Source organism: Neoarius graeffei, chromosome 6, assembly GCF_027579695.1.
Source record: "Neoarius graeffei isolate fNeoGra1 chromosome 6, fNeoGra1.pri, whole genome shotgun sequence".
Lineage (NCBI taxonomy): Eukaryota > Metazoa > Chordata > Actinopteri > Siluriformes > Ariidae > Neoarius > Neoarius graeffei.
In genome coordinates this window covers 1,049,540-1,075,314 of record NC_083574.1, presented here as the reverse complement: position 1 = coordinate 1,075,314, position 25,775 = coordinate 1,049,540, and the positions used below count along the sequence as shown (strand labels likewise).

Sequence of the window (25,775 nt, the reverse complement as noted above, 5' to 3'; positions counted from 1 at the left end):
CAACAGCAGAAGAACACACTGGGTTCCACTCCTGCAGCCAAGAACAGGGATCTTAGAGTCAATAACAAGTTCCTATTAAAGTGGCCGGAGAGTGTAAATGTCCTTTATTTGTTTATTTTTTCAATCAAACGTGCATGTTAAATTGTAATATCAGGGTTTTTTTTTAATTCTATACACATCATAAACATTAATATAACTTACACTGCATAGGGATAAAAACATAACAAAATATATTTTTTTAAAAAGGTACTTCATATTTTACTTGTCAAACTCAGTCTGTTATTATCTTTAAAACTTCATTCACGCACAGTATCCACCTCAGAGCCGACAGTTTCGGTTCAGAAGTTACCCTTAACCCCACTCCTCACTCGAGCTCGAGCTTCAACTCAAATTCAGTCCAAGGTCAGAATCATGTGTAACTAAGACACGCCTCTGTTTCAGACAAACCCCGCCCCATGAGTGTAACTTCTGAATATTGGTTTATTGTAAATAATGATCTCTGTGTGTGGAAAAATATCTTGAACATGTGGGAAAATTCAACTAATATTTCTCTTTGTTTCGTTTCAACAAAGATCTCATCTCATCTCATTATCTCATCTCATCTCATTATCTGTAGCCGCTTTATCCTTCTACAGGGTCGCAGGCGAGCTGGAGCCTATCCCAGCTGACTACGGGCGAAAGGCGGGGTACACCCTGGACAAGTCGCCAGGTCATCACAGGGCTGTCAACAAAGATCAGATTATTAATTTACTCGATTTTTCCTCAAGCTTGAAATGATATTCTGTCAGCAGATATGACGTACAATTTTGACTCATTTCGAGTGTTTATTTCTGGAAAGTTTTGAAATTAGTAAATAAGAATATCAATGTTTTATCAACAATTTTTGTTTTATGATTTGTTGTATAATAATCTCTTGATGAGACAGAAAACTTTTCCTTTATTTAAGATAACTACACTGGCTAAGAGATCATTTAAGTCAGGGTCTGAATTCTGATGTGTGTGATTTCAGCATCCATCACACACTCAAAATATGTTTTTCCACCTCGAGAGTGAAAAATTCATGCAGATGTAATAAATCACCATCCTGTCATTTTGATCAAATCTCTCCAGTCTGATTAAAAAGGGCCCTTGCATTGTGATGTCATTTGTATTTCTTGAATGTAACTTGTCTCTTAATGCCTGATATTAATTCTATGCACTTCCTGTTTCCTCAGTGTCATTTCTCAGGGATTGGTCAAAGAAGGCTCGGTGTGTGTAAGTCAGCAGAGGCATTCTCTCCCTGAGCACAGCTTCTCGGAAGTTACGGCGTCTCCAGGCATAGACGATACTGTTGAGGAAACCGTGCAGAGAAACTGACACGGCCTGTGACACACACACACACACACACACACACACACACACAGTAAATCAGCTCATACTCTGCATCACATCTCAGTCATACTGTTGAGATTCAGAAGACTAAAATCAGACTCACACAAGTAATAAAAAAACAGAACTTTCTGAAATGTTGAGGAAATATAACGCACCTGTATGATGAAGAGAGGAAACAATCTGTCCGTCTCAGAGCAAACAAAAGAAAAACCAATCAGCACAAGAGCTGCAGGGAGAAAATGAGAAAATTTTGAATCATAACCTGTTAGAGTAGGTATAACTGTCACTGGGGGCGTGTCCTCATCACTTTATGGACCTGTAGTTTATTTAAACTCTTTTGTTGATCCATGCTTTCTCAAAAATATCAGGGTTATATATATCAGGGTCATGTAATAAAATCAGACACTTTCCTTTTTGTTATTTAATCTATCCACTTCAAGAAAGAAAGAGAGCATTTATTTGTCACAGGTACATTACAGTAGAGCAAAATTCTTTTCTTCACATATCCCCTCTTCTTAGAAAGTTGGGGTCAGAGTTACAGTGGTGCTTGAAAGTTTGTGAACCCTTTAGAATTTTCTATATTTCTGCATAAATATGACCTAAAACATCATCAGATTTTCACACAAGTCCTAAAAGTAGATAAAGAGAACCCAGTTAAACAAATGAGACAAAAATATTATACTTGGTCATTTATTTATTGAGGAAAATGATCCAATATTACATATCTGTGAGTGGCAAAAGTATGTGAACCTCTAGGATTAGCAGTTAATTTGAAGGTGAAATTAGAGTCAGGTGTTTTCAATCAATGGGATGACAGTCAGGTGTGAGTGGGCACCCTGTTTTATTTAAAGAACAGGGATCTATCAAAGTCTGATCTTCACAACACGTGTTTGTGGAAGTGTATCATGGCACGAACAAAGGAGATTTCTGAGGACTTCAGAAAAAGCGTTGTTGATGCTCATCAGGCTGGAAAAGGTTACAAAACCATCTCTAAAGAGTTTGGACTCCACCAATCCACAGTCAGACAGATTGTGTACAAATGGAGGAAATTCAAGACCATTGTTACCCTCCCCAGGAGTGGTCGACCAACAAAGATCACTCCAAGAGCAAGGCGTGTAAAAGTCGGCAAGGTCACAAAAGACCCCAGGGTAAGTTCTAAGCAACTGAAGGCCTCTCTCACATTGGCTAATATTAATGTTCATGAGTCCACCATCAGGAGAACACTGAACAACAATGGTGTGCATGGCAGGGTTGCAAGGAGAAAGCCACTGCTCTCCAAAAAGAACATTGCTGCTTGTCTGCAATTTGCTAAAGATCATGTGCACAAGCCAGAAGGCTATTGGAAAAATGTTTTGTGGATGGATGAGACCAAAATAGAACTTTTTGCTTTAAATGAGAAGCGTTATGTTTGGAGAAAGGAAAACACTGCATTCCAGCATAAGAACCTTATCCCATCTGTGAAACATGGTGGTGGTAGTATCATGGTGTGGGCCTGTTTTGCTGCATCTGGGCCAGGACGGCTTGCCATAATTGATGGAACAATGAATTCTGAATTATACCAGTGAATTCTAAAGGAAAATGTCAGGACATCTGTCCATGAACTGAATCTCAAGAGAAGGTGGGTCATGCAGCAAGACAACGACCCTAAGCACACAAGTCGTTCTACCAAAGAATGGTTAAAGAAGAATAAAGTGAATGTTTTGGAATGGCCAAGTCAATGTCCTGACAATCTAATCAAAATGTTGTGGAAGGACCTGAAGCGAGCAGTTCATGTGAGGAAACCCACCAACATCCCAGAGTTGAAGCTGTTCTGTACGGAGGAATGGGCTAAAATTCCTCCAAGCCGGTGTGCAGGACTGATCAACAGTTACCGCAAACGTTTAGTTGCAGTTATTGCTGCACAAGGGGGTCACACCAGATACTGAAAGCAAAGGTTCACATACTTTTGCCACTCACAGATATGTAATATTGGATCATTTTCCTCAATAAATAATGCCGCTTTTCCACTACAAATGCGGCTGAGCCGTGCCGTGCTGAGTTGGGCTGAGTCGAGCTGAGTGGGGCTGTTGGAGTTGCATTTCGACTACAACTGCGCTGAACCGTGCTGGCTGGAAGTGGGTGGACACATTGGGTGGAGTTAGCGAAAGTGGGTGGACGTCACGTGATGTCATTAAGCAGCGCAAACAGTGACATCAGTGATCTTTTAAGCGGTAGTCTCACGACCCGAATAGTAAACAATAAACATGGAGGACATGGAGTCGTTAGTGTTGCTGGTCTTGGTGCTGTGGCTTGTTGTCACCGACAACGCCAACAGATACTGGCAAGAGCGTATAGATGAGGCGAGGCGCATAAGGCTTCATAATTCTCGTAATTCGTAATTCTTCTTCTTCCGGGTTTGCGGTGTTTACAGATCCCAGCGTGCTTGCGGGGCGTGTGTGGGCATGTGAGGACACTCCTTCTCACCAATCAGTGCACAGGGGAGTGTCTGCTCACGCCCCCAGCCTCACTCGGCTCGGTTTGGCTCGCTTCAGCCCCACTCCAAAACCGTGCGAGTTTTAGGGGCTAAGCAGGGCTGAAGCGAGCCGAGTCGTGCTGTTTTTTGGTAGTCGAAACGCGAGCCGTGTCGGGCTGAAGTGAGCTGAAAAAGGGTAGTGGAAAAGGGCCATATGTGACCAAGTATAATATTTTTGTCTCATTTGTTTAACTGGGTTCTCTTTATCTACTTTTAGGACTTGTGTGAAAATCTGATGATGTTTTAGGTCATATTTATGCAGAAATATAGAAAATTCTAAAGGGTTCACAAACTTTCAAGCACCACTGTATGATACAGCACCCTGGGAGCAGAGAGGGTTAAGGCCCAACAGTGGTACTTGGTGGTGCTGGGGCTTAAACCCTTGACCTTTTGATCAGTAACCACTGCCCACATTTAAACACATCATGTTTATTGATTTTGTGCTGATAAATACAAGCAAGAAAGTATGTATTCATAACCATAAACAAAGACACAGTTCTGTGCAAAAAGTCTTAGGCATGTGTAAAGAAATGCTGTTGAACAAAAACAGATTAAAAATAACAAAATGAAATGTTTCGACATTAAAAAATACTATAAACAGTAATCACTAAGCCATAATAAATGAAGAAATACAAAGTCCGTATTTGGTGTGAGGCGACCCTTTGCTTTAAAAAAAAATCCGTCTGAGGTCCAGTGAGGTCAGTTTTATGTGGAAATGATCTGTAGGTTTTCCTGAGCATCTTACAGAACCAGCCCCAGTTCTTCTGGACACTTTGACTGTCACACTCACTTCTTCATTTTACACCAAAACCCAGCAGCCTTCATTATGCTTTCTTTCTTCATCTGAAAAGTGCTTTCTTTTGGAATGCACTGCTCAGACATTTCACAAACTTTTTTTTCTGTAATATTTAATTTTGTGCTGGAAAAAAAAAACCCAATGTTTGAAACTCTAAAATGTTTTTGTAATGATTTAACTCAATAATGTAGAAGTCATAAAATAGAAATCTATAACAAAGTTTGTATGAAAAAAATACAAGGGGGCTAAGACTTTTGCACAGGACTGTATTTAAAATATTTTTTCTTGCAATATAATTTATATAATGGACATTTTCACAAAGTAGCTTTCCAGAAATCCAGATATAAATTTATTTATCTCTAATAATCAAGCCTGAGGTGACAGTGGTGAGGAAATAACCCCTGAAATGACATGAGGAAGAAACCTTGAGAGGAACCAAACTCAAATGGGAACCCATCCTCACCTGGGTGACACCGGATCATGTGATTATAAATCATTTCTCTACTAAAGTGTACCCTGTACTAAGCTTTGAGAGTTCTATGGTAAGAAGTCATTATCTTTATGCAGCATTGTGGTTGAATTTTTGCTCATTCCTTTCAGCAAATCGTCTTCAATTCCCCACGATCACGAGATCTTCTCTGATGGACTCACAGTTTCAAAATCCTCCATAAATAGTCAGGAGATTGACTCGGCCATGCCAGTACCTTCACCTTCTGTTTCAGTGAGCAGTCATGTTCTGTTTGGGGTCCATGTTTTGTCCTTATTGTTCTCTGGGTAACTGCTGCTCCTGATGCTTTCAGGACGTCCTGCAAATCTTTCTGAATGACTGGTGGCTTCTGCTAATCTTTCTCTGGGGTGTGTGTGTGTGTGTGTGTGTGTGTGTGTGTACACTCACCTGGAGTCCAGCAGAAGACGATGACGAGGATCATGTACCCAGCTGAGGACCAAATCCTCTCTCCTCGCCTCACACCACCCTGTTCATAACACCTCAACCTGACCTGGAGCCTCCAGTACATTAACTGCAGAGCAACAGAGACATGGCTGTCCAAAGGTTTGTGCACCCTCAGGAATTTAAATAAATTAATATAAACAATGTACTAACACACTAACAAGATACTTAGATGTTAAAGATTTTCTTTAATTATCATTATTATTGGCTCAAAATGGTATGTTAATGCTAACTTTTTTTTAAATGTGTGTGTGTGTGTGTGTGTGTGTGTGTGTGTGTGTGTGTGTGTGTGTGTGTGTGTGTGTGTACTCACAGTACAGCAGATGAGGACAGACAGCACACTTGTAAAAATGAAAATCTTGAGATATGTAATATGCTTTAAATCCTGTTTCAGACACAACAATCATCAGCTGAAATATTTATTAAGGAATATAAGTGTGTGTGTGTGTGTGTGTGTGTGTGTGTGTGTGTGTGTGTGTGTGTGTGTGTGTCAGATGTACCACAGTGGAACAGACTTCATTATCATTGATGTGCAGCTGGAGGAACAGAAAACAACTGTAGTAGAACACAGAGTAGATACACACACACACACACACAAACAAGTTATATTATTGAATGTGTTCATTTTTACTATTTTCTGAGAAAAAATTAAACAATTATTTTTTAAGTAAAAAAAAACAAAAAAAAAACAATGGGCATTATTTATAGAACTTACACTTGTCTTGTGTTAAACTAATTTAATTAATGTAAAGGTTCTGTAGTTTATCTCTTTCTAAAACTCCACAACAGTCTTTCCAAGTAGACCCTCAGCAAATCATCTAAAGAACCCCTGAGAAACCTTTTTCTTTAAGAGTGTGAAAAGTATTTTTTTTATTTCCATCTATTCTAAAAATATTAACAAACATTTTATAATTTTACAGCATACGTAAAAATCATAAATAACAAGTGTTTCCAGGCAAAACAAACCTCGCCCGGTAGCACTTATGATGAATATGAAGGAAGATATTGCCAAAAAAAATCGGTCCCCTATGGGTCCATGTGGCTCCTGCTTATAAATAAAATGGTTTTCTGATCCCATGTCCATACAGTAAATATAGCATATATATTTACTCTATATGAGGCAATAGCCACAACAAAAACGATTTTGACATTTTTGGTGACCTTGACCAGATGACCCTCAAAATGTTGGAGGTTCTATTTAAGACCAATGTCCATCTATCCTGAAAGTTTCATGAAGATTGATTCAGCCATTTTCCTGTAATATCATTAATAAAAAAAACAAAGAAACCCGATCGAAAACAGTACCTCACCCCGCTAACTCCGTAGTGGGCGAGGTACGGTAATAATAACACACCACAGACTGAGCAGGTGGATAGAAATAAACCATGCTGGGGTGTTGAGATACGGCTTGATATGAAGCTTGGAAGAGTTACTTTTACCACTCTGAAGTTGATTATTTTCCGATAACAGCATGGCACAAAGTGTGTTATTCTGTTCATTAAAACAGCAGTTTGCCAACAATTACCATGTTTAAGTTATTAATAAATAACATGTTGAGCAGTTTAACAGTTTATAGTGAGATGTAATGATGTGGAACATCTGTGATACAAATTAGTTCCTGTTGTCATTTACATTATAGCAGCTATAAACAGTCATTCCCTGACCAGACTCTCTTCATTCTCTCTTTCTCAAAAAAATGCAACTTGTGATTTTATAGAGAAACCACAAAGTGTAGCTCCTGTCTCCTGAAGATAACAGTGCCATGAAGCTGCTTTAACACAGGCACTCGCGGCAGAACAGGTTTTTCCCAGAATAAATTGCCTCGGTGCAACTGTCTGTCTAGACACAATTTGTTCCGGAACAATTTGACACTGGTGGGCTCAACTTGTTCCCAGTGCCTGTGTAAAAGTACATTATGTATGTATAACGTTCAGTCTTTAAACTGTGTGTGTGTGTGTGTGTGTGTGTGTGTGTGTGTGTGTGTGTGTGTGTGTGTGTGTGTGTGTACCTGCTGCAGAAGTGAGTGTTAGGCCGAACACTTTGTTTATAATCAGAGGCTTGATGTGTTGGAATAAGAGACATCATAGAAAAAGAAACTGTCCCAATGTAGATCACAAACCCAATCACAGGCAGCAGCCTGGACACAGAGGGAATAAATACATGAATGAATTAATGAATGAAAGTTAATTAATTAGTAAATAAAACAGTGTGTGTGTGTGTGTGTGTGTGTGTGTGTGTGTGTGTGTGTGTAAATATATAATAGTGTTGTTAGTGTAGTTTAGTTTAGTTCATCGTGTCTGATGTGATGAAGTGTCACTGATCTGAGTTCAGTTACTCACCACACAGTCACGTACAGCAGGTTGATCCTCCTCCTGCTATTCTGAGAGTGTGAGAACAGGCACTTATCAAACATATAATCACATCTCTCACTTACATACATTAATATCATCACGTATCATATTTTTACAGTCGCGTCTCGTCTCGTCTTCATCCGCTTTATCCGGGACCGGGTCGCAGAGGCAGCAGTCTGAGCATGGAAGCCCAAACTTCCCTTTCCCCAGACACCTCGGTCAGCTCCTCGGGAAGAACGCCGAGGCGTTCCCAGGCCAGCCGAGAGACATAGTCCCTCCAGCGTGTCCTGGGTCTTCCCCGGGGCCTCCTCCCAGGGGGACATGCCTGGAACACCTCCCCAGGGAGGCATCCAGGAGGCATCCGAAAGAGATGCCCGAGCCACCTCAGCTGATTCCTCTCGATGTAGAGGAGCAGCGGCTCTACTCCGAGCTCCTCCCGAGTGACTGTGCTTCTCACCCTATCTCTAAGGGAGCGCCCAGCCACCCTGTGAAGGAAACTCATTTCGGCTGCTTGTATCCGCGATCTTGTTCTTTCAGTCATTACCCAAAGCTCATGACCATAGGTGAGAGTCGGAACGTAGATCGACCGGTAAATTGAGAGCTTCGCCTTTTGGCTCAGCTCCTTCTTCACCACGATGGACTGATAAAGCGACCGCATCACTGCGAAGGCTGCACCGATCCACCTGTCGATCTCACACTCTATCCTTCCCTCACTCGTGAACAAGATCCCAAGATACTTAAACTCCTCCACTTGAGGCAGGACTTCTCCACCAACCTGGAGAGGGCAAGCCACCCTTTTCCGGTCGAGAACCATGGCCTCGGACTTGGAGGTGCTGATTCTCATCCCAGCCGCTTCACACTCAACTGCAAACCACCCCAGTGCATGCTAAAGGTCCTGGTTTGAAGAAGCCAACAGGACAACATCATCCACAAAAAGCAGAGATGAAATCCTGTGGTTCCCAAACAGGATTCCTTCCAGCCCCTGGCTGCGCCTAGAAATTCTGTCCATAAAAATTATGAACAGAACCGGTGACAAAGGGCAGCCCTGCCGGAGTCCAACATGCACTGGGAACAGGCCTGACTTACTGCCGGCAATGCGAACCAGGCTCCTACTCCGTTCATACAGGGACCGGACAGCCCTTAGCAAAGAGCCCCGAACCCCATACTCCCAAAGCACCCCCCACAGAATACCATGAGGGACATGGTTGAATGCCTTCTCCAGATCCACAAAGCACATGTGGACTGGTTGGGCAAACTCCCATGAACCCTTGAGCACCCTATGAAGGGTACAGAGCTGGTCCAGTGTTCCACAACCAGGACGAAAACCGCATTGTTCCTCCTGAATCCGAGGTTCGACTATTGGCCGAATTCTCCTCTCCAGTACCCTGGAGTAAACCTTCCCGGGAAGGCTGAGAAGTGTGATTCCCCTATAATTGGAGCACACTCTCCGGTCCCCTTTCTTAAAAAGAGGGACCACCACCCCAGTCTGCCACTCCAGAGGCACTGTCCCCGACCGCCACGCAATGCTGCAGAGGCATGTCAGCCAAGACAGTCCCACAACATCCAGAGACTTGAGATACTCAGGGCGGATCTCATCCACCCCCGGTGCCCTGCCACTGAGGAGCTTGAAAACCACCTCAGTGACTTCGGCTTGGGTAATGGACGAGTCCACCTATGAGTCATCAATCTCCACTTCCTCAATGGAAGACGTTACTGTGAGATTGAGGATATCCTTGAAGTATTCCTTCCACCGCCCGACAATGTCCTCAGTTGAGGTCAACAGCTCCCCACCTGCGCTGTAAACAGTGTTGACAGAGTACTGCTTCCCCCTCCTGAGGCGCCGGACGGTTTGCCAGAATTTCTTCGAGGCCGACCGATAGTCCTCCTCCATGGCCTCACTGAACTCCTCCCAGTATCGAGTTTTTGCCTCCGCAACTGCCCGAGCTGTGGCACGGCTGGCCTGCTGATACCCGTCAGCTGCCTCTGGAGGCCAACATGGCCCGATAGGACTCCTTCTTCAGCTTGACGGCATCCCTTACTTCTGGTGTCCACCACCGGGTTCGGGGATTCCCGCCACGACAGGCACCGGAGACCTTGCGGCCACAGCTCCGAACAGCCGTGTCTACAATGGAGGTAGAGAACATGGTCCACTCAGACTCAATGTCCCCCGCCTCCCTCAGAAGCTGGGAGAAGCTCTCCCGGAGGTGGGAGTTAAAGACCTCCCTGACAGAGTGCTTGGCCAGACGTTCCCAGCAGACCCTCACCATACGTTTGGGCCTGCCAGGTCTGTCCGGCTTCCTCCTCCGCCAGTGGATCCAACTCACCACCAGGTGGTGATCAGTTGACAGCTCAGCCCCTCTCTTCACCCGAGTGTCCAAGACATAGGGCCGGAGATCAGATGAAATGACAACAAAGTTGATTATCGTCCTCCAACCTAAGGTGTCCTGGTGCCACGTGCACTTATGGACACCCCTATGCTCGAACATGGTGTTCGTTATGGACAAACTGTGACTAGCACAGAAGTCCAATAACAAAACACCACTCGGGTTCAGATCGGGGAGGCTGTTCCTCCCAATCACGCCCCTCCAGGTGTCACTGTCGTCGCCCACGTGAGCATTGAAATCCCCCAGTAGAACAATGGAGTCCCCAGTCTGAGCACCGCTCAGTACCTCTCCCAGGGACTCCAAGAAGGCCGGATACTCTATACTGCTATTCGGCCCGTAGGCACAAACAACAGCAAGAGCCCTCTCCCCGACCCAAAGGCACAGAGAGGCGACCCTCTCGTTCACTGGGGTAAATTCCAAGACATGGCGGCTGAGCTGGGGAGCTATAAGCAAGCTCACACTAGCCCGCCACCGCTCACCATAGGTGACTCCAGAGAAGTGGAGAGTCCAGCCCCTCTCAAGGAGCTGGGTTCCGGAGCCCAAGCTGTGCGTGGAGGTGAGCCCGACTATCTCTAGCTGGTACCTCTCCACCTCCTGCACAAGCTCAGGTTCTTTCCCCCCCAGCGAAGTGACATTCCATGTCCCAACAGCTAGCCGCTGTGTTCGGGGATCAGGTCATCGAGGCCCCTGCCTTTGACTGCCGCCTAATCCACACTGCACCGGTCCCCTACGGCTATCTCTGTGGGTGGTGAACCCACAGGAGGTCAGGCCCACGTCACCGCTTCGGGCTGAGCCCGGCCGGGCCCCGTGGGCAAAGGCCTGGCCACCAAGCGCTCGCATACGAGCCCCAACCCCGGGCCTGGCTCCAGGGTGGGGCCCAGGCTGTGCCATACCGGGCGACGTCACGGTCCTTGATGTTTTTTTTAATCCATAAGGGTTTTGATGAACTGCTGTTGGTCTGGCCTGTCACCTAGGACCTGTCTGCCTTGGGAGACCCTAACAGGGGCGTAATGCCCCCGACAACATAGCTCCTAGGATCATTCAAGCACACAAACCCCTCCACCACAATAAGGTGGCAGTTCTAAGAGGGGTACAGTCACATCACAAATACGAATGTTGAGCCTCAATAATGAGTCATTAAAGGTGTGAAGTTTAAACAAATTAAAACTGGAAGTAAAAGTGAATTTACAGGAAATGTGATTATTATAAATAACTGTTGTAATAATGTGTTCCATACTGTGTAAAAAGTGTACATTTTAGAACATTTTCCTTTAATTAATCGTGTGTGTGTGTGTGTGTGTTATAGAGTGATCACCTGACATGTGAACCCTCGCTCATCGTCCTCCCGCCATCCCTGAATGCTGTGTGCTGACTCACAGGCATAAACGATGACGAGGAGGAAAGAGATGTAATAAAATGCCTAGGAGACAAAGACAGACAGACAGACAGACAGACAGAGATGATTTCATGGATCAGGAACACACAGTAACCCGCCTGTCCACTGAATATGCTCACAACAGGGGGGAAAGGTCTCACATAAAGGTGTTATACACACTACATACTGCACTCGACCTTTATTTGAGTTTTAAGCTAAAAAATAAGCCTGTTTCATATCATGTCACACACTGACCCAGTTCCCTGAAGTCTGAATGAAAAGTCTGTGACTTACTTTAGTGCCACAAGGATGAAGCACCACAGCACCTCATCACCCTGTTTAACACCCCCTGTCTAACACCCCCTGCCTAACACACCCTGTCTAACACACACCCTGCCAAACACACACCCTGCCTAGCACACACCCTGCCTAACACACCCTGTCTAACGCACACCCTGCCTAACACACCCTGTCTAGCACACACCTTGCCGAACACACCCTGTCTAACACACACCCTGCCTAACACACCCTGTCTAGCACACACCCTGTCTAACACACCCTGCCTAGCACACACCCTGCCTAGCACACACCCTGCCTGACACACCCTGCCTAACACACCCTGCCTAACACACACCCTGCCTAACACACACCCTGCCTAACACACACCCTGCCTAACACACCCTGTCTAACACACTCCCTGCCTAACACACACCCTGTCTAACACACACCCTGCCTAACACACACCCTACCTAACACACACCCTACCTAACACACCCTGCCTAACACACACCCTGCCTAACACACCCTACCTAACACACTCTGCCTAACAAACACCCTGCCTAACAAACCCTGCCTAACACACACCCTACCTAACACACCCTGTCTAACACACACCCTGCCTAACATAAACCCTGCCTAACACACACCCTATCTAACACACACCCTGCCTAACACGCACCCTGCCTAACACACACCCTGTCTAGCACACACCCTGCCTAACACACCCCCTTTCTAACACACCCTGCCTAACACACACCTTGCCTAACACACACCCTGCCTAACACACCCTGCCTAACACACCCTGCCTAACACACACCCTGCCTAACACACCCTGCCTAACACACACCCTACCTAACACACCCTGCCTAACAAACACCCTGCCTAACAAACCCTGCCTAACACACACCCTGCCTAACACACCCTGCCTAACACACACCCTACCTAACACACCCTGTCTAACACACACCCTGCCTAACATAAACCCTGCCTAACACACACCCTGCCTAACACACACCCTGCCTAACACACATCCTGTCTAGCACACACCCTGCCTAACACACACCCTGTCTAGCACACACCCTGCCTAACACACCCCCTTTCTAACACACCCTGCCTAACACACACCTTGCCTAACACACACCCTGCCTAACACACCCTGCCTAACACACACCCTACCTAACACACCCTGCCTAACACACACCCTACCTAACACACCCTGCCTAACACACACCCTACCTAACACACCCTGCCTAACAAACACCCTGCCTAACAAACCCTGCCTAACACACACCCTGCCTAACACACCCTGCCTAACACACACCCTACCTAACACACCCTGTCTAACACACACCCTGCCTAACATAAACCCTGCCTAACACACACCCTATCTAACACACACCCTGCCTAACACACACCCTGCCTAACACACCCTGTCTAGCACACACCCTGCCTAACACACACCCTTTCTAACACACCCTGCCTAACACACACCTTGCCTAACACACACCCTGCCTAACACACCCTGCCTAACACACCCTGTCTAACACACACCCTGCCTAACACACACCCTACCTAACACACCCTGCCTAACACACACCCTACCTAACACACCCTGCCTAACAAACACCCTGCCTAACAAACCCTGCCTAACACACACCCTGCCTAACATAAACCCTGCCTAACACACACCCTATCTAACACACACCCGGCCTAACACACACCCTGTCTAGCACACACCCTGCCTAACACACACCCTTTCTAACACACCCTGCCTAACACACCCTGTCCAACACACACCCTGCCTAACATAAACCCTGCCTAACACACACCCTATCTAACACACACCCGGCCTAACACACACCCTGTCTAGCACACACCCTGCCTAACACACACCCTTTCTAACACACCCTGCCTAACACACACCTTGCCTAACACACACCCTGCCTAACACACCCTGCCTAACACACCCTGTCTAACACACACCCTGCCTAACACACACTCTGTCTAACACACACTCTGTCTAACACACACCCTGCCTAACACACACCCTGCCTAACACACACCCTGCCTAACGAGCCCTGCCTAACACACACCCTGCCTAACAAACACCCTGCCTAACAAACCCTGCCTAACACACACCCTATCTAACACACCCTGCCTAACACACACCCTGCCTAACAAACCGTGCATAACACACACCCTGCCTAACAAACCCTGCCTAATATACACCTTACCTAACACACCCTGCCTAACACACATCCTGCCTAACACACACCCTGCCTAACAAACCCTGCCTAACACACACTCTGCCTAAGACACCCTGCCTAACACACACCCTGCCTAACACACTCTGTCTAACAGACCCTGCCTAACACACACCATGTCTAACACACCCTGCCTAACACACACCCTGTCTAACACACACCCTGCCTAACACACACCCTGCCTAACACACACCCTGCCTAACACACACTCTGTCTAGCACACAGCCTGTCTAACACACACCCTGTCTAACACACTCTGTCTAACACACTCTGTCTAACACACCCTGCCTAACACACACCCTGTCTAACACACCCTGTCTAACACACACCCTGCCTAACACACACCCTGCCTAACACACACCCTGTCTAACACACAGCCTGCCTAACCCACCCTGCCTAACACACACCCTGTCTAACACACACCCTGCCTAACACACACCTTGTCTAACACACAGCCTGCCCAACACACCCTGCCTAACACACACTCTGCCTAACACACACCCTGTCTAACACACCCTGCCTAACACACACCCTGTCTAACACACACCCTGCCTAACACACACCCTGCCTAACACACACCCTGCCTAACACACACTCTGTCTAGCACACAGCCTGTCTAACACACCCTGTCTAACACACTCTGTCTAACACACCCTGCCTAACACACACCCTGTCTAACACACCCTGTCTAACACACACCCTGCCTAACACACACCCTGCCTAACACACACCCTGCCTAACACACACCCTGCCTAACACACCCTACCTAACACACTCTGCCTAACAAACACCCTGCCTAACAAACCCTGCCTAACACACACCCTACCTAACACACCCTGTCTAACACACACCCTGCCTAACATAAACCCTGCCTAACACACACCCTATCTAACACACACCCTGCCTAACACGCACCCTGCCTAACACACACCCTGTCTAGCACACACCCTGCCTAACACACCCCCTTTCTAACACACCCTGCCTAACACACACCTTGCCTAACACACACCCTGCCTAACACACCCTGCCTAACACACACCCTGCCTAACACACCCTGCCTAACACACACCCTACCTAACACACCCTGCCTAACAAACACCCTGCCTAACAAACCCTGCCTAACACACACCCTGCCTAACACACCCTGCCTAACACACACCCTACCTAACACACCCTGTCTAACACACACCCTGCCTAACATAAACCCTGCCTAACACACACCCTGCCTAACACACACCCTGCCTAACACACATCCTGTCTAGCACACACCCTGCCTAACACACACCCTGTCTAGCACACACCCTGCCTAACACACCCCCTTTCTAACACACCCTGCCTAACACACACCTTGCCTAACACACACCCTGCCTAACACACCCTGCCTAACACACACCCTACCTAACACACCCTGCCTAACACACACCCTACCTAACACACCCTGCCTAACACACACCCTACCTAACACACCCTGCCTAACAAACACCCTGCCTAACAAACCCTGCCTAACACACACCCTGCCTAACACACCCTGCCTAACACACACCCTACCTAACACACCCTGTCTAACACACACCCTGCCTAACATAAACCCTGCCTAACACACACCCTATCTAACACACACCCTGCCTAACACACACCCTGCCTAACACACCCTGTCTAGCACACACCCTGCCTAACACACACCCTTTCTAACACACCCTGCCTAACACACACCTTGCCTAACACACACCCTGCCTAACACACCCTGCCTAACACACCCTGTCTAACACACACCCTGCCTAACACACACCCTACCTAACACACCCTGCCTAACACACACCCTACCTAACACACCCTGCCTAACAAACACCCTGCCTAACAAACCCTGCCTAACACACACCCTGCCTAACATAAACCCTGCCTAACACACACCCTATCTAACACACACCCGGCCTAACACACACCCTGTCTAGCACACACCCTGCCTAACACACACCCTTTCTAACACACCCTGCCTAACACACCCTGTCCAACACACACCCTGCCTAACATAAACCCTGCCTAACACACACCCTATCTAACACACACCCGGCCTAACACACACCCTGTCTAGCACACACCCTGCCTAACACACACCCTTTCTAACACACCCTGCCTAACACACACCTTGCCTAACACACACCCTGCCTAACACACCCTGCCTAACACACCCTGTCTAACACATACCCTGCCTAACACACACTCTGTCTAACACACACTCTGTCTAACACACACCCTGCCTAACACACACCCTGCCTAACACACACCCTGCCTAACGAGCCCTGCCTAACACACACCCTGCCTAACAAACACCCTGCCTAACAAACCCTGCCTAACACACACCCTATCTAACACACCCTGCCTAACACACACCCTGCCTAACAAACCGTGCATAACACACACCCTGCCTAACAAACCCTGCCTAATATACACCTTACCTAACACACCCTGCCTAACACACATCCTGCCTAACACACACCCTGCCTAACAAACCCTGCCTAACACACACTCTGCCTAAGACACCCTGCCTAACACACACCCTGCCTAACACATTCTGTCTAACAGACCCTGCCTAACACACACCATGTCTAACACACCCTGCCTAACACACACCCTGTCTAACACACACCCTGCCTAACACACACCCTGCCTAACACACACCCTGCCTAACACACACTCTGTCTAGCACACAGCCTGTCTAACACACACCCTGTCTAACACACTCTGTCTAACACACTCTGTCTAACACACCCTGCCTAACACACACCCTGTCTAACACACCCTGTCTAACACACACCCTGCCTAACACACACCCTGCCTAACACACACCCTGTCTAACACACAGCCTGCCTAACCCACCCTGCCTAACACACACCCTGTCTAACACACACCCTGCCTAACACACACCTTGTCTAACACACAGCCTGCCCAACACACCCTGCCTAACACACACTCTGCCTAACACACACCCTGTCTAACACACCCTGCCTAACACACACCCTGTCTAACACACACCCTGCCTAACACACACCCTGCCTAACACACACCCTGCCTAACACACACTCTGTCTAGCACACAGCCTGTCTAACACACACCCTGTCTAACACACTCTGTCTAACACACTCTGTCTAACACACCCTGCCTAACACACACCCTGTCTAACACACCCTGTCTAACACACACCCTGCCTAACACACACCCTGCCTAACACACACCCTGCCTAACACACACCCTGTCTAACACACAGCCTGCCTAACCCACCCTGCCTAACACACACCCTGTCTAACACACACCCTGCCTAACACACACCTTGTCTAACACACAGCCTGCCCAACACACCCTGCCTAACACACACTCTGCCTAACACACACCCTGTCTAACACACCCTGTCTAACACACCCTGCCTAACACACCCTGTCTAACACACAGCCTGCCTAACACACCCTGCCTAACACACACCCTGTCTAACACACCCTGCCTAACACACACCCTGCCTAACACACACCCTGTCTAACACACCCTACCTAACATACACCCTGCCTAACACACACCCTGTCTAACACACCCTGCCTAACACACACCCTGCCTAACACACCCTGTCTAACACACCCTGCCTAACACACACCCTGCCTAACACACCCTGCCTAACACACACCCTGCCTAACACACACCCTGTCTACCACACCCTGCCTAACATACACCCTGTCTAACACACAGCCTGTCTAACACACCCTGCCTAACACACATCCTGTGTATCACACACCCTGCCTAACAAACCCTGCCTAACACACACCCTGCGTAACACACACCCTGCCTAAGACACCCTGCCTAACACACCCCCTATCTAACACCCCTTGTCTAACACATACCCTGCCTAACACACCCTGCCTAACACACACACCCTGCCTAACACACACTCTGCCTAACACACAGCCTGCCTAACCGACAGGCTGTCTAACACACCCTGCCTAACACACACCCTGCCTAACACACACACCCTGACTAACACACACCCTGCCTAACACACACTCTGCCTAACACACACACCCTGACTAACACACACCCTGTCTACCACACCCTGCCTAACATACACCCTGTCTAACACACCCTGCCTAACACACATCCTGTCTATCACACACCCTGCCTAACAAACCCTGCCTAACACACACCCTGCATAACACATACCCTGCCTAACACACCCTGCCTAACACACACTCTGCCTAACACACACACCCTGACTAACACACACCCTGCCTAACACACACTCTGCCTAACACACAGCCTGCCTAACACACCCTGCCTAACAGACAGCCTGTCTAACACACCCTGCCTAACATATACCTGCCTAACACACACCCTGCCTAACACACACCCGGCTTAACACACACCCTGCCTACAGTAACACACCCAGGCTAATGAGCTCCCCTTGTGACATAGAAAGGAGAGCCGTATCTGAACGGTTTGTTGAATCTCATGTTTTCTGAAATAGGAGCCTAAAGGAAACTGACTGTGTGTCTTATTTCAGAGTGTGTGGGTTGGTCAGCTCCAGATATCCAAATGTATTTGCTTAAGCATGGAAAAAGTGAGTTTTTCATAATTTGTCCCCTTTAAAATAAACCTGTGATTCATGTTCCAGCCTTTAAATGATGTCTATAATATAATATATTATTTTTTCGATTTATTACACCATGTGACACATGCAAGGCTAATGTGACGGTAGGTGCTGTGTATCACATATTTACATTTCAGCATTAAACCGAAACCTAATCATGACTAAACATAGAGTTAGGTGTGTGTGTGCGTGTGTGTGTGTGTGTGTGTGTGTGAGAGAGAGAGAGGGAGAGACCTTTGTGTCCTCTCTGAAATTGTCTTTGACCTCACTGTGTACTCAGTCTGCTTTATGACTTGGTTTATGAGTCTCATTAGTCTCATTGCAGTTTTTTATTCCACATGATGTGATTCCTCACCAGAGACAGTGATAATACTGCGTTGCACACCACTGCACTCTTCTGCACCACTCCAGACGAAAGGAAGTTCATGAGAGCTGTGATGATGAGGCACAGAGACGCCAGGAGGTCTGCCAGAGCCAGCTGGATCAGTGGCTTTGCCTGCAACACACACACACACACACACACACACACAGAATTATGATATTACATGATTAAATATGAGTCTAAAATATCTCATCTCTTATCGCTTTATCCTGTTCTACAGGGTCGCAGGCAAGCTGGAGCCTATCCCAGCTGACTACGGGCGAAAGGCGGGGTTCACCCTGGACAAGTCGCCAGGTCATCACAGGGCTGACACATAGACACAGACAACCATTCACACTCACATTCACACCTACGCTCAATTTAGAGTCACCAGTTAACCTAACCTGCATGTCTTTGGACTGTGGGGGAAACCGGAGCACCCGGAGGAAACCCACGCGGACACGGGGGGAACATGCAAACTCCACACAGAAAGGCCCTCGCCGGCCACAGGGTTCGAACCCAGACCTTCTTGCTGTGAGGCGACAGCGCTAACCACTACACCACCGCACTGCCCAGTCTAAAATATGTACAATATATTTATAAACATTATTTTTCAATTTGCGTCCCAATTTTAATATATATACGTAGTGGATATTACACAGTGTGAAGATATGAAGTTTATCTCCGAGTGGTGAATGTATATATCACGAGTGAGTGAAGTAAACGAGTGATATATTTTTCAACATGAGAAGATAAACTTCTTATCTTCACTCCACAGTGTAATGTTCTTTATATGATATGGACACATCCACAAAAAAATACGCAATTTAATCAGAAAAATTGTAATTTTGAACTGTTCACTATTTTGACGGGCAGCACGGTGGTGTAGTGATTAGCGCTGTCGCCTCACAGCAAGAAGGTCCAGGTTCGAGCCCCGTGGCCGGCGAGAGCCTTTCTGTGTGGAGTTTGCATGTTCTCCCCGTGTCCGCGTGGGTTTCCTCCGGGTGCTCCGGTTTCCCCCACAGTCCAAAGACATGCAGGTTAGGTTAACTGGTGACTCTAAATTGAGCGTAGGTGTGAATGTGAGTGTGAATGGTTGTCTGTGTCTATGTGTCAGCCCTGTGATGACCTGGCGACTTGTCCAGGGTGAACCCCGCCTTTCGCCCGTAGTCAGCTGGGATAGGATCCAGCTTGCCTGTGACCCTGTAGAACAGGATAAAGCGGCTACAGATAATGAGATGATTGATGAGATGAGACTATTTTGACAACGCGCATCTAGTCAGTGGGAAAACACTGGGAGTGACATCATCGGAGTGAAGTATCAGGAATTATTATCCATCCAGGATACTTTTTTGATGGAATAAAAACATGTTCTATTCCCTTCTAGCGGGTTTCATTCATTTGGTTTGATAGCATGCAATACTGTTAGCATATCGCTTATCCTACATGCATTACATCACTCTACCCATTAGAGAATGAGTGTTGAATATGGTTTACAATATTGCATGGTTGTCAAGAGAACATGACGTCACACGTTGGAGATGTAAAACTTCCATGCTACTATTCAGCTGCTTGTCTTCAACTCTTTCAGTATCATGCTCGCTGAATGGAGTATATCTGATAGACCACAAAAAACAGCCAGACAATATTATTTAAATATGTCCCTCAGATCCGTGATGTATTTCGTCTGAAAAATGTGAGTTTTTCAACATGAGACGATAAGCTTCATATCTTCAAGCCAACGTGTGAGTTTCTTTTTATTATATCGACACGTTCACAAACAAAAAGTCCCCAAATTTATCAGATCAATTCATTGATTTCCTCATGAGTCACAGATAGAGATTTATGTCATGGTTTTGGTTCTCCATGTCCCGAATGGAGCTCAGATCCAAAATACAAGTGGTGTATTTTCCACTAAAACACTTGTGTCTAATATATATATATATATATATATATATATATATATATATATATATATATATATATATATATATTCAATGATAAATGTTTTTAGATTAATAATAAATAACTTCACATCCTCTTTTATTTGTAAAGAGAGGTGTGAGAGTATCTGTTGTGTCCTGACTGCACTGTAAATAAAAACACATTTGAGGAGAACTTATTCAGTGTTTATGGTTATAGAGTCTAGAATCTTTTGTTCAAATATAAATTTAAGAAATTATTTGAGCTTTCAGAATATTTCCTGCCAGGCTCAGAACCTGTACTGTGCTTTTATCTTCAGGTGATGGAGGAAGAGTCACGTTTGTGGGTTTCTATGTTATCTTAAATCAATAAAAGTAAAACCAGATAAATCCAGAAAACACTTATGCAGGCCAAGGTGAGCTACAGGTCACACACACACACACACACACACACACACACACACACACACACACACACACACATAATAATAATAATAATAATAATAATAATAATAAAGTGATTTAGGTTTTACCTGTTCATTGAGTTTTTTTCTCTTTATAATTGATGTGATGAAAACAGAGCAGCTCCCAAGTAAACTGAAAATAAAATGAAATGTTACTGCAGACTCTGATGTAACAGTGTGTGGTATTGAGCTGATTAAACACTGAAACCCTGCACTGACAGGACTGTGTGAGGGGTCGGGGGGCGCTGTCCAGGGGAAGCGGTGCTGAAATGAGGAGTGTTTTTTACAAACTAAGTTTAATTCAGAGCTTTACGAGGCTCAACTGTCTGTCTTACTAACTCTCATTATCACATGATTGTTCTAAAGCGAATTTATTCTGATGAAATAAACCATCCGATTCCTCATCACTGCTCTCACTGGGAGGTTTAGTGAATCTGTGATGAAAAAATGAAAAATAAGATGAAAAAGGCTGCAATGCTTCACATCTCTAATATTAACACACATACACACGTCAAAATTAATATTTTTGAACGATATTAAAACACTAACATACAACAGTAAAATAAAAATATGGGTATATATTATTTAAAACATAGTTATCATTTATTAAAATATACAAATGTGTGTTTAAAATTAATGTTGCGTAATTTAAGGTGGTTGGTATTTTGTGACGTCATCGCTCCTACCTGCACAACTTTGCACATGACTTTGGTTTGGTTTCCTTTATTTATGTGTTTTGCTTTGTTTTTATCTCTGTTCTGTTGTTAATGTTACATGCAGCTCCTACTTCTGTTCTGGTTCTGTTCTGGTGTAAGTTTTAGAAAATATGAACAATTCAGTATACTTTTACAGGAGTCAGTAGAAGTATATTGTTTTATTTCAGTGTTAAATTCTGCTGATGTAATGACAGCCTGACACTGCACAACATACACACACACACACACACACACACACACACACACACACACACACACACAGAATTATTCATTCATTCTTTCATGTTTATGTTTAATAAAGTGCGTTTCAAAAACAAAATAAAAGGCCGAACTTTTGTTATCTGAAGCAGTTTCATGGCGTGTTTACACCTTAGGGCCGAGATAGAGGATTAAAGCCAGACCCCTGAGTAATTTGTGCAGCAGTGAGACTCGAGCACAAAGTGAAACTGACCTTAAACTGAGACAGGAGACGTACACGGAAGAGAGAGCTGTGAGCTGCAACAAACACACAACTAACATGAGATTCAGTTCAGAGCCTTTAGAGAACACAAACCCTGAACAGCTGCACAAGGCTGAGAGCAGGAATATTACACCTCCTTCATCAGAGCTCAACTCACAATCAAAACTCCAGGGGATCAGTAAACATAGCTCATTAATTACACAACAACAACAACAACATGATGTACAAACAAACGGGAAACTGTTCACTTCAGAATAAATTGAGCAGGATAAGCAGTGTAGGCTACTGTTTTATAATAATAATAATAATAATAATAATAATAATAATAATAATAACTAGTAAACACAGCAAAATCTCCGAAGTGTGTTGATTTGATTCCAGATGAACTTTATCATCAATAATCCTGTCTGTTTTTATTTAATGTGATATTTTGCTGTCTATTTAAAAAAAACGACACTAAATGAAAACACTTCACCTCCTGCTCTGATAAACTGGAGTTCATGTCGCAGAATCAGCAGCAACAACAAAAATAAATCATCCAGTGAATTAAAACTGAAGAAATACTCCATAAATCTTCATCTCCCAAATCCACTCGGTCTGGAAGAATAAAACATCCTCCAGCTGCGCGCTGATTCTCCTTCTGACTGATGTCAGTGTGGAATAATAATAATAATAATAATAATAATAATACACTGCTGCCACCTCGCATGTGCTGCTGAACACACTGCGGTTTGTGGGCGTGGCTTTTCTTACCTGCACAGGAGGTGCGCACGAGCTGATTGCGTGGAGTGAGTGTGCGCTTTAATATCCATCCATCCATCCATCCATCCATCATCGCTTTATCCTGTTCTACAGGGTCACAGGCGAGCTGGATCCTATCCCAGCTGACTACGGGTGAAAGGCGGGGTTCACCCTGGACAAGTCGCCAGGTCATCACAGGGCTGACACATAGACACAGACAACCATTCACACTCACATTCACACCTACGCTCAATTTAGAGTCACCAGTTAACCTAACCTGCATGTCTTTGGACTGTGGGGGAAACCGGAGCACCCGGAGGAAACCCACGCGGACACGGGGAGAACATGCAAACTCCGCACAGAAAGGCCTTCGCCGGCCCCGGGGCTCGAACCCGGACCTTCTTGCTGTGAGGCGACAGCGCTAACCACTACACCACCGTGCCGCCCCCTGCGCTTTAATATTTTTTGAATAATGAATATGTGATGAGTCTGTGTTCAGAAGCCAGTGCACGAAGCTTTATGTCTGAAGTTATATCCTTCATTTATGTCATGACTTTTTCATTAATTGTGTGTTGAAAGAGTTTTTAATTTCGAGTCCTAACCAGTGACAATATTCCCATCTATAGATACTGTTTAGTATCTATCTATCTATCTATCTATCTATCTATCTATCTATCTATCTATCTATCTATCTATCTATCTATCTATCTATCTATCTGTCTGTCTTTTGCACAGAAGACATCAGAGGGTTAAACACAGAGCTGAGATAAATCATTCATTCAGAATCAGAGTGATCAGTAAAAGTGAACTGTGAGACCCAAAGAGAATTAAAAACAGCTGCCAGCTTGGAATTGTGTGATTTTTAAATAAATTTACTAAAACACAGTAATGTTTTGCAGCGGTGGCTCGCACCACTGCAGTTAAGGCACTGGGTTACTGAGCTGAAGCTCATAGGTTCAAGACCCACACAACTGACAAACTGCCACTGTTGGGCCCTTGAGCAAGGTCCCTAACCCTCTCTGCTCCAGGAGCACTGTGTCACGTCCCTTCTTGTTGTACAGAGCATCTGCTAAATGCCTGTAATGTAAATGAACCCTTGACTGTATTTCATTTATTTAATGCCTGAAACATCAGGCACTGAGCAACAGCATCTTTACTGAGTAGTTGTGCTGAAGGACCTTTTATAAAGTTTTAAAATATATTACATTCACCTCACATATTTCAACATTCATTATAAATTATACTGTGTTTATATAAGACAGTTTTTATTAAAACAGGGTTAATTCATTAGAATCCTGGAACAAATATCTGTTTCTAAAACACTGTAACTGATCAAACTCATCACTGAGTAAAGTGTTCTAAGCTCAGTGCTCATGTTTCTGACACAACACACCACTCAGTTCTGGAAATCGGTTGAACCCAAGAACTTGCTCATGGAGTGTCTGCACCATCACTGGAATGAGTGTGTGACGCCCTCTAGTGGGCAGAAGTAGCAGCTGAGCAACTGGAACAGAACACCTCATATCCATCCATCCATCCATCCATTATCCGTAGCCGCTTATCCTGTACAGGGTCGCAGGCGAGCTGGATCCTATCCCAGCTGACTATGGGCGAGAGGCGGGGTTCACCCTGGACAAGTTGCCAGGTCATCACAGGGCTGACCTCATATTCATTTACACTCATTTATGCCAAAGTGTGTTGGGTAAAGTGACATTTTGTGAAATTATGTTAATATTTTATAGACAGACATTCCTCTTCAGTGAGTGCTTTATCCTGGTTAAAGTCACGCGGGATCCAGAGTTTATCCTGGGAACACTGAGCGTAAGGCGGGATGGGACGTTAGTCTGTGCACATACACATTCACACACTCATTCACATTTTTGGGTAATTTAGCATCATAACTGCACCTTCCTGCATGTTTTTGTGAAGTGGGAAGAAACTGGAAAACCCAGAAGAAACCCACAGCGACCCTGGGAGAACATGTGGAACTCCACACAAACTGTAACCTGAGATCAGGATTGAGCCACAGAACCTGGATCTGTGAGGAGACGACGCCAACCACTGTAACGCTATTCCTTCATGTAAGGCAATGATAATAACCTGCATTGAGTTTTATTCAGTCTATCACAGCTACCGTATACGTCTCAGAGGAACGGGGGCGAATGTTAAAAGTGAAAGAGGGCTAAAAACATTCAAAGTG

The 25,775-nt window shown here is 45.5% G+C and overlaps 1 protein-coding gene and 1 long non-coding RNA gene across 2 annotated transcripts; both read right to left on the bottom strand.

The window, feature by feature from the left end:
- Positions 1-941: 941 nt before the first annotated feature.
- On the bottom strand, positions 942-5,991 carry LOC132887341 (cannabinoid receptor 2-like). The gene is made up of 4 exons (XM_060922808.1): positions 5,942-5,991; positions 5,575-5,698; positions 1,527-1,597; positions 942-1,362 (listed from the first exon to the last, which is right to left on the bottom strand). The coding sequence occupies exons 2-4, from the start codon at positions 5,693-5,695 to the stop codon at positions 1,192-1,194; spliced, it is 363 nt and encodes a 120-aa protein (XP_060778791.1). The 5' UTR covers positions 5,696-5,698; positions 5,942-5,991; the 3' UTR covers positions 942-1,191.
- Positions 5,992-21,728: 15,737 nt separating this feature from the next.
- On the bottom strand, positions 21,729-23,477 carry LOC132887340 (uncharacterized). The gene is made up of 3 exons (XR_009654810.1): positions 23,310-23,477; positions 22,826-22,869; positions 21,729-21,791 (listed from the first exon to the last, which is right to left on the bottom strand). It is a non-coding gene; the product is annotated as an uncharacterized LOC132887340 (long non-coding RNA).
- Between the last annotated feature and the right edge of the window lie 2,298 nt (positions 23,478-25,775).

Excerpts from the sequence above, each read along its gene's own strand:
- LOC132887341 (XM_060922808.1), bottom strand. The coding sequence starts at position 5,695 with ATGTACTGGAGGCTCCAGGTCAGGTTGAGGTGTTATGAACAGGGTGGT. Across the intron at positions 1,598-5,574 it reads CGTCTTCTGCTGGACTCCAG|CTCTTGTGCTGATTGGTTTT; the intron begins GTGAGTGTACAC and ends TTCTCCCTGCAG. Across the intron at positions 1,363-1,526 it reads TTCCTCTCTTCATCATACAG|GCCGTGTCAGTTTCTCTGCA; the intron begins GTGCGTTATATT and ends TGTGTGTCACAG.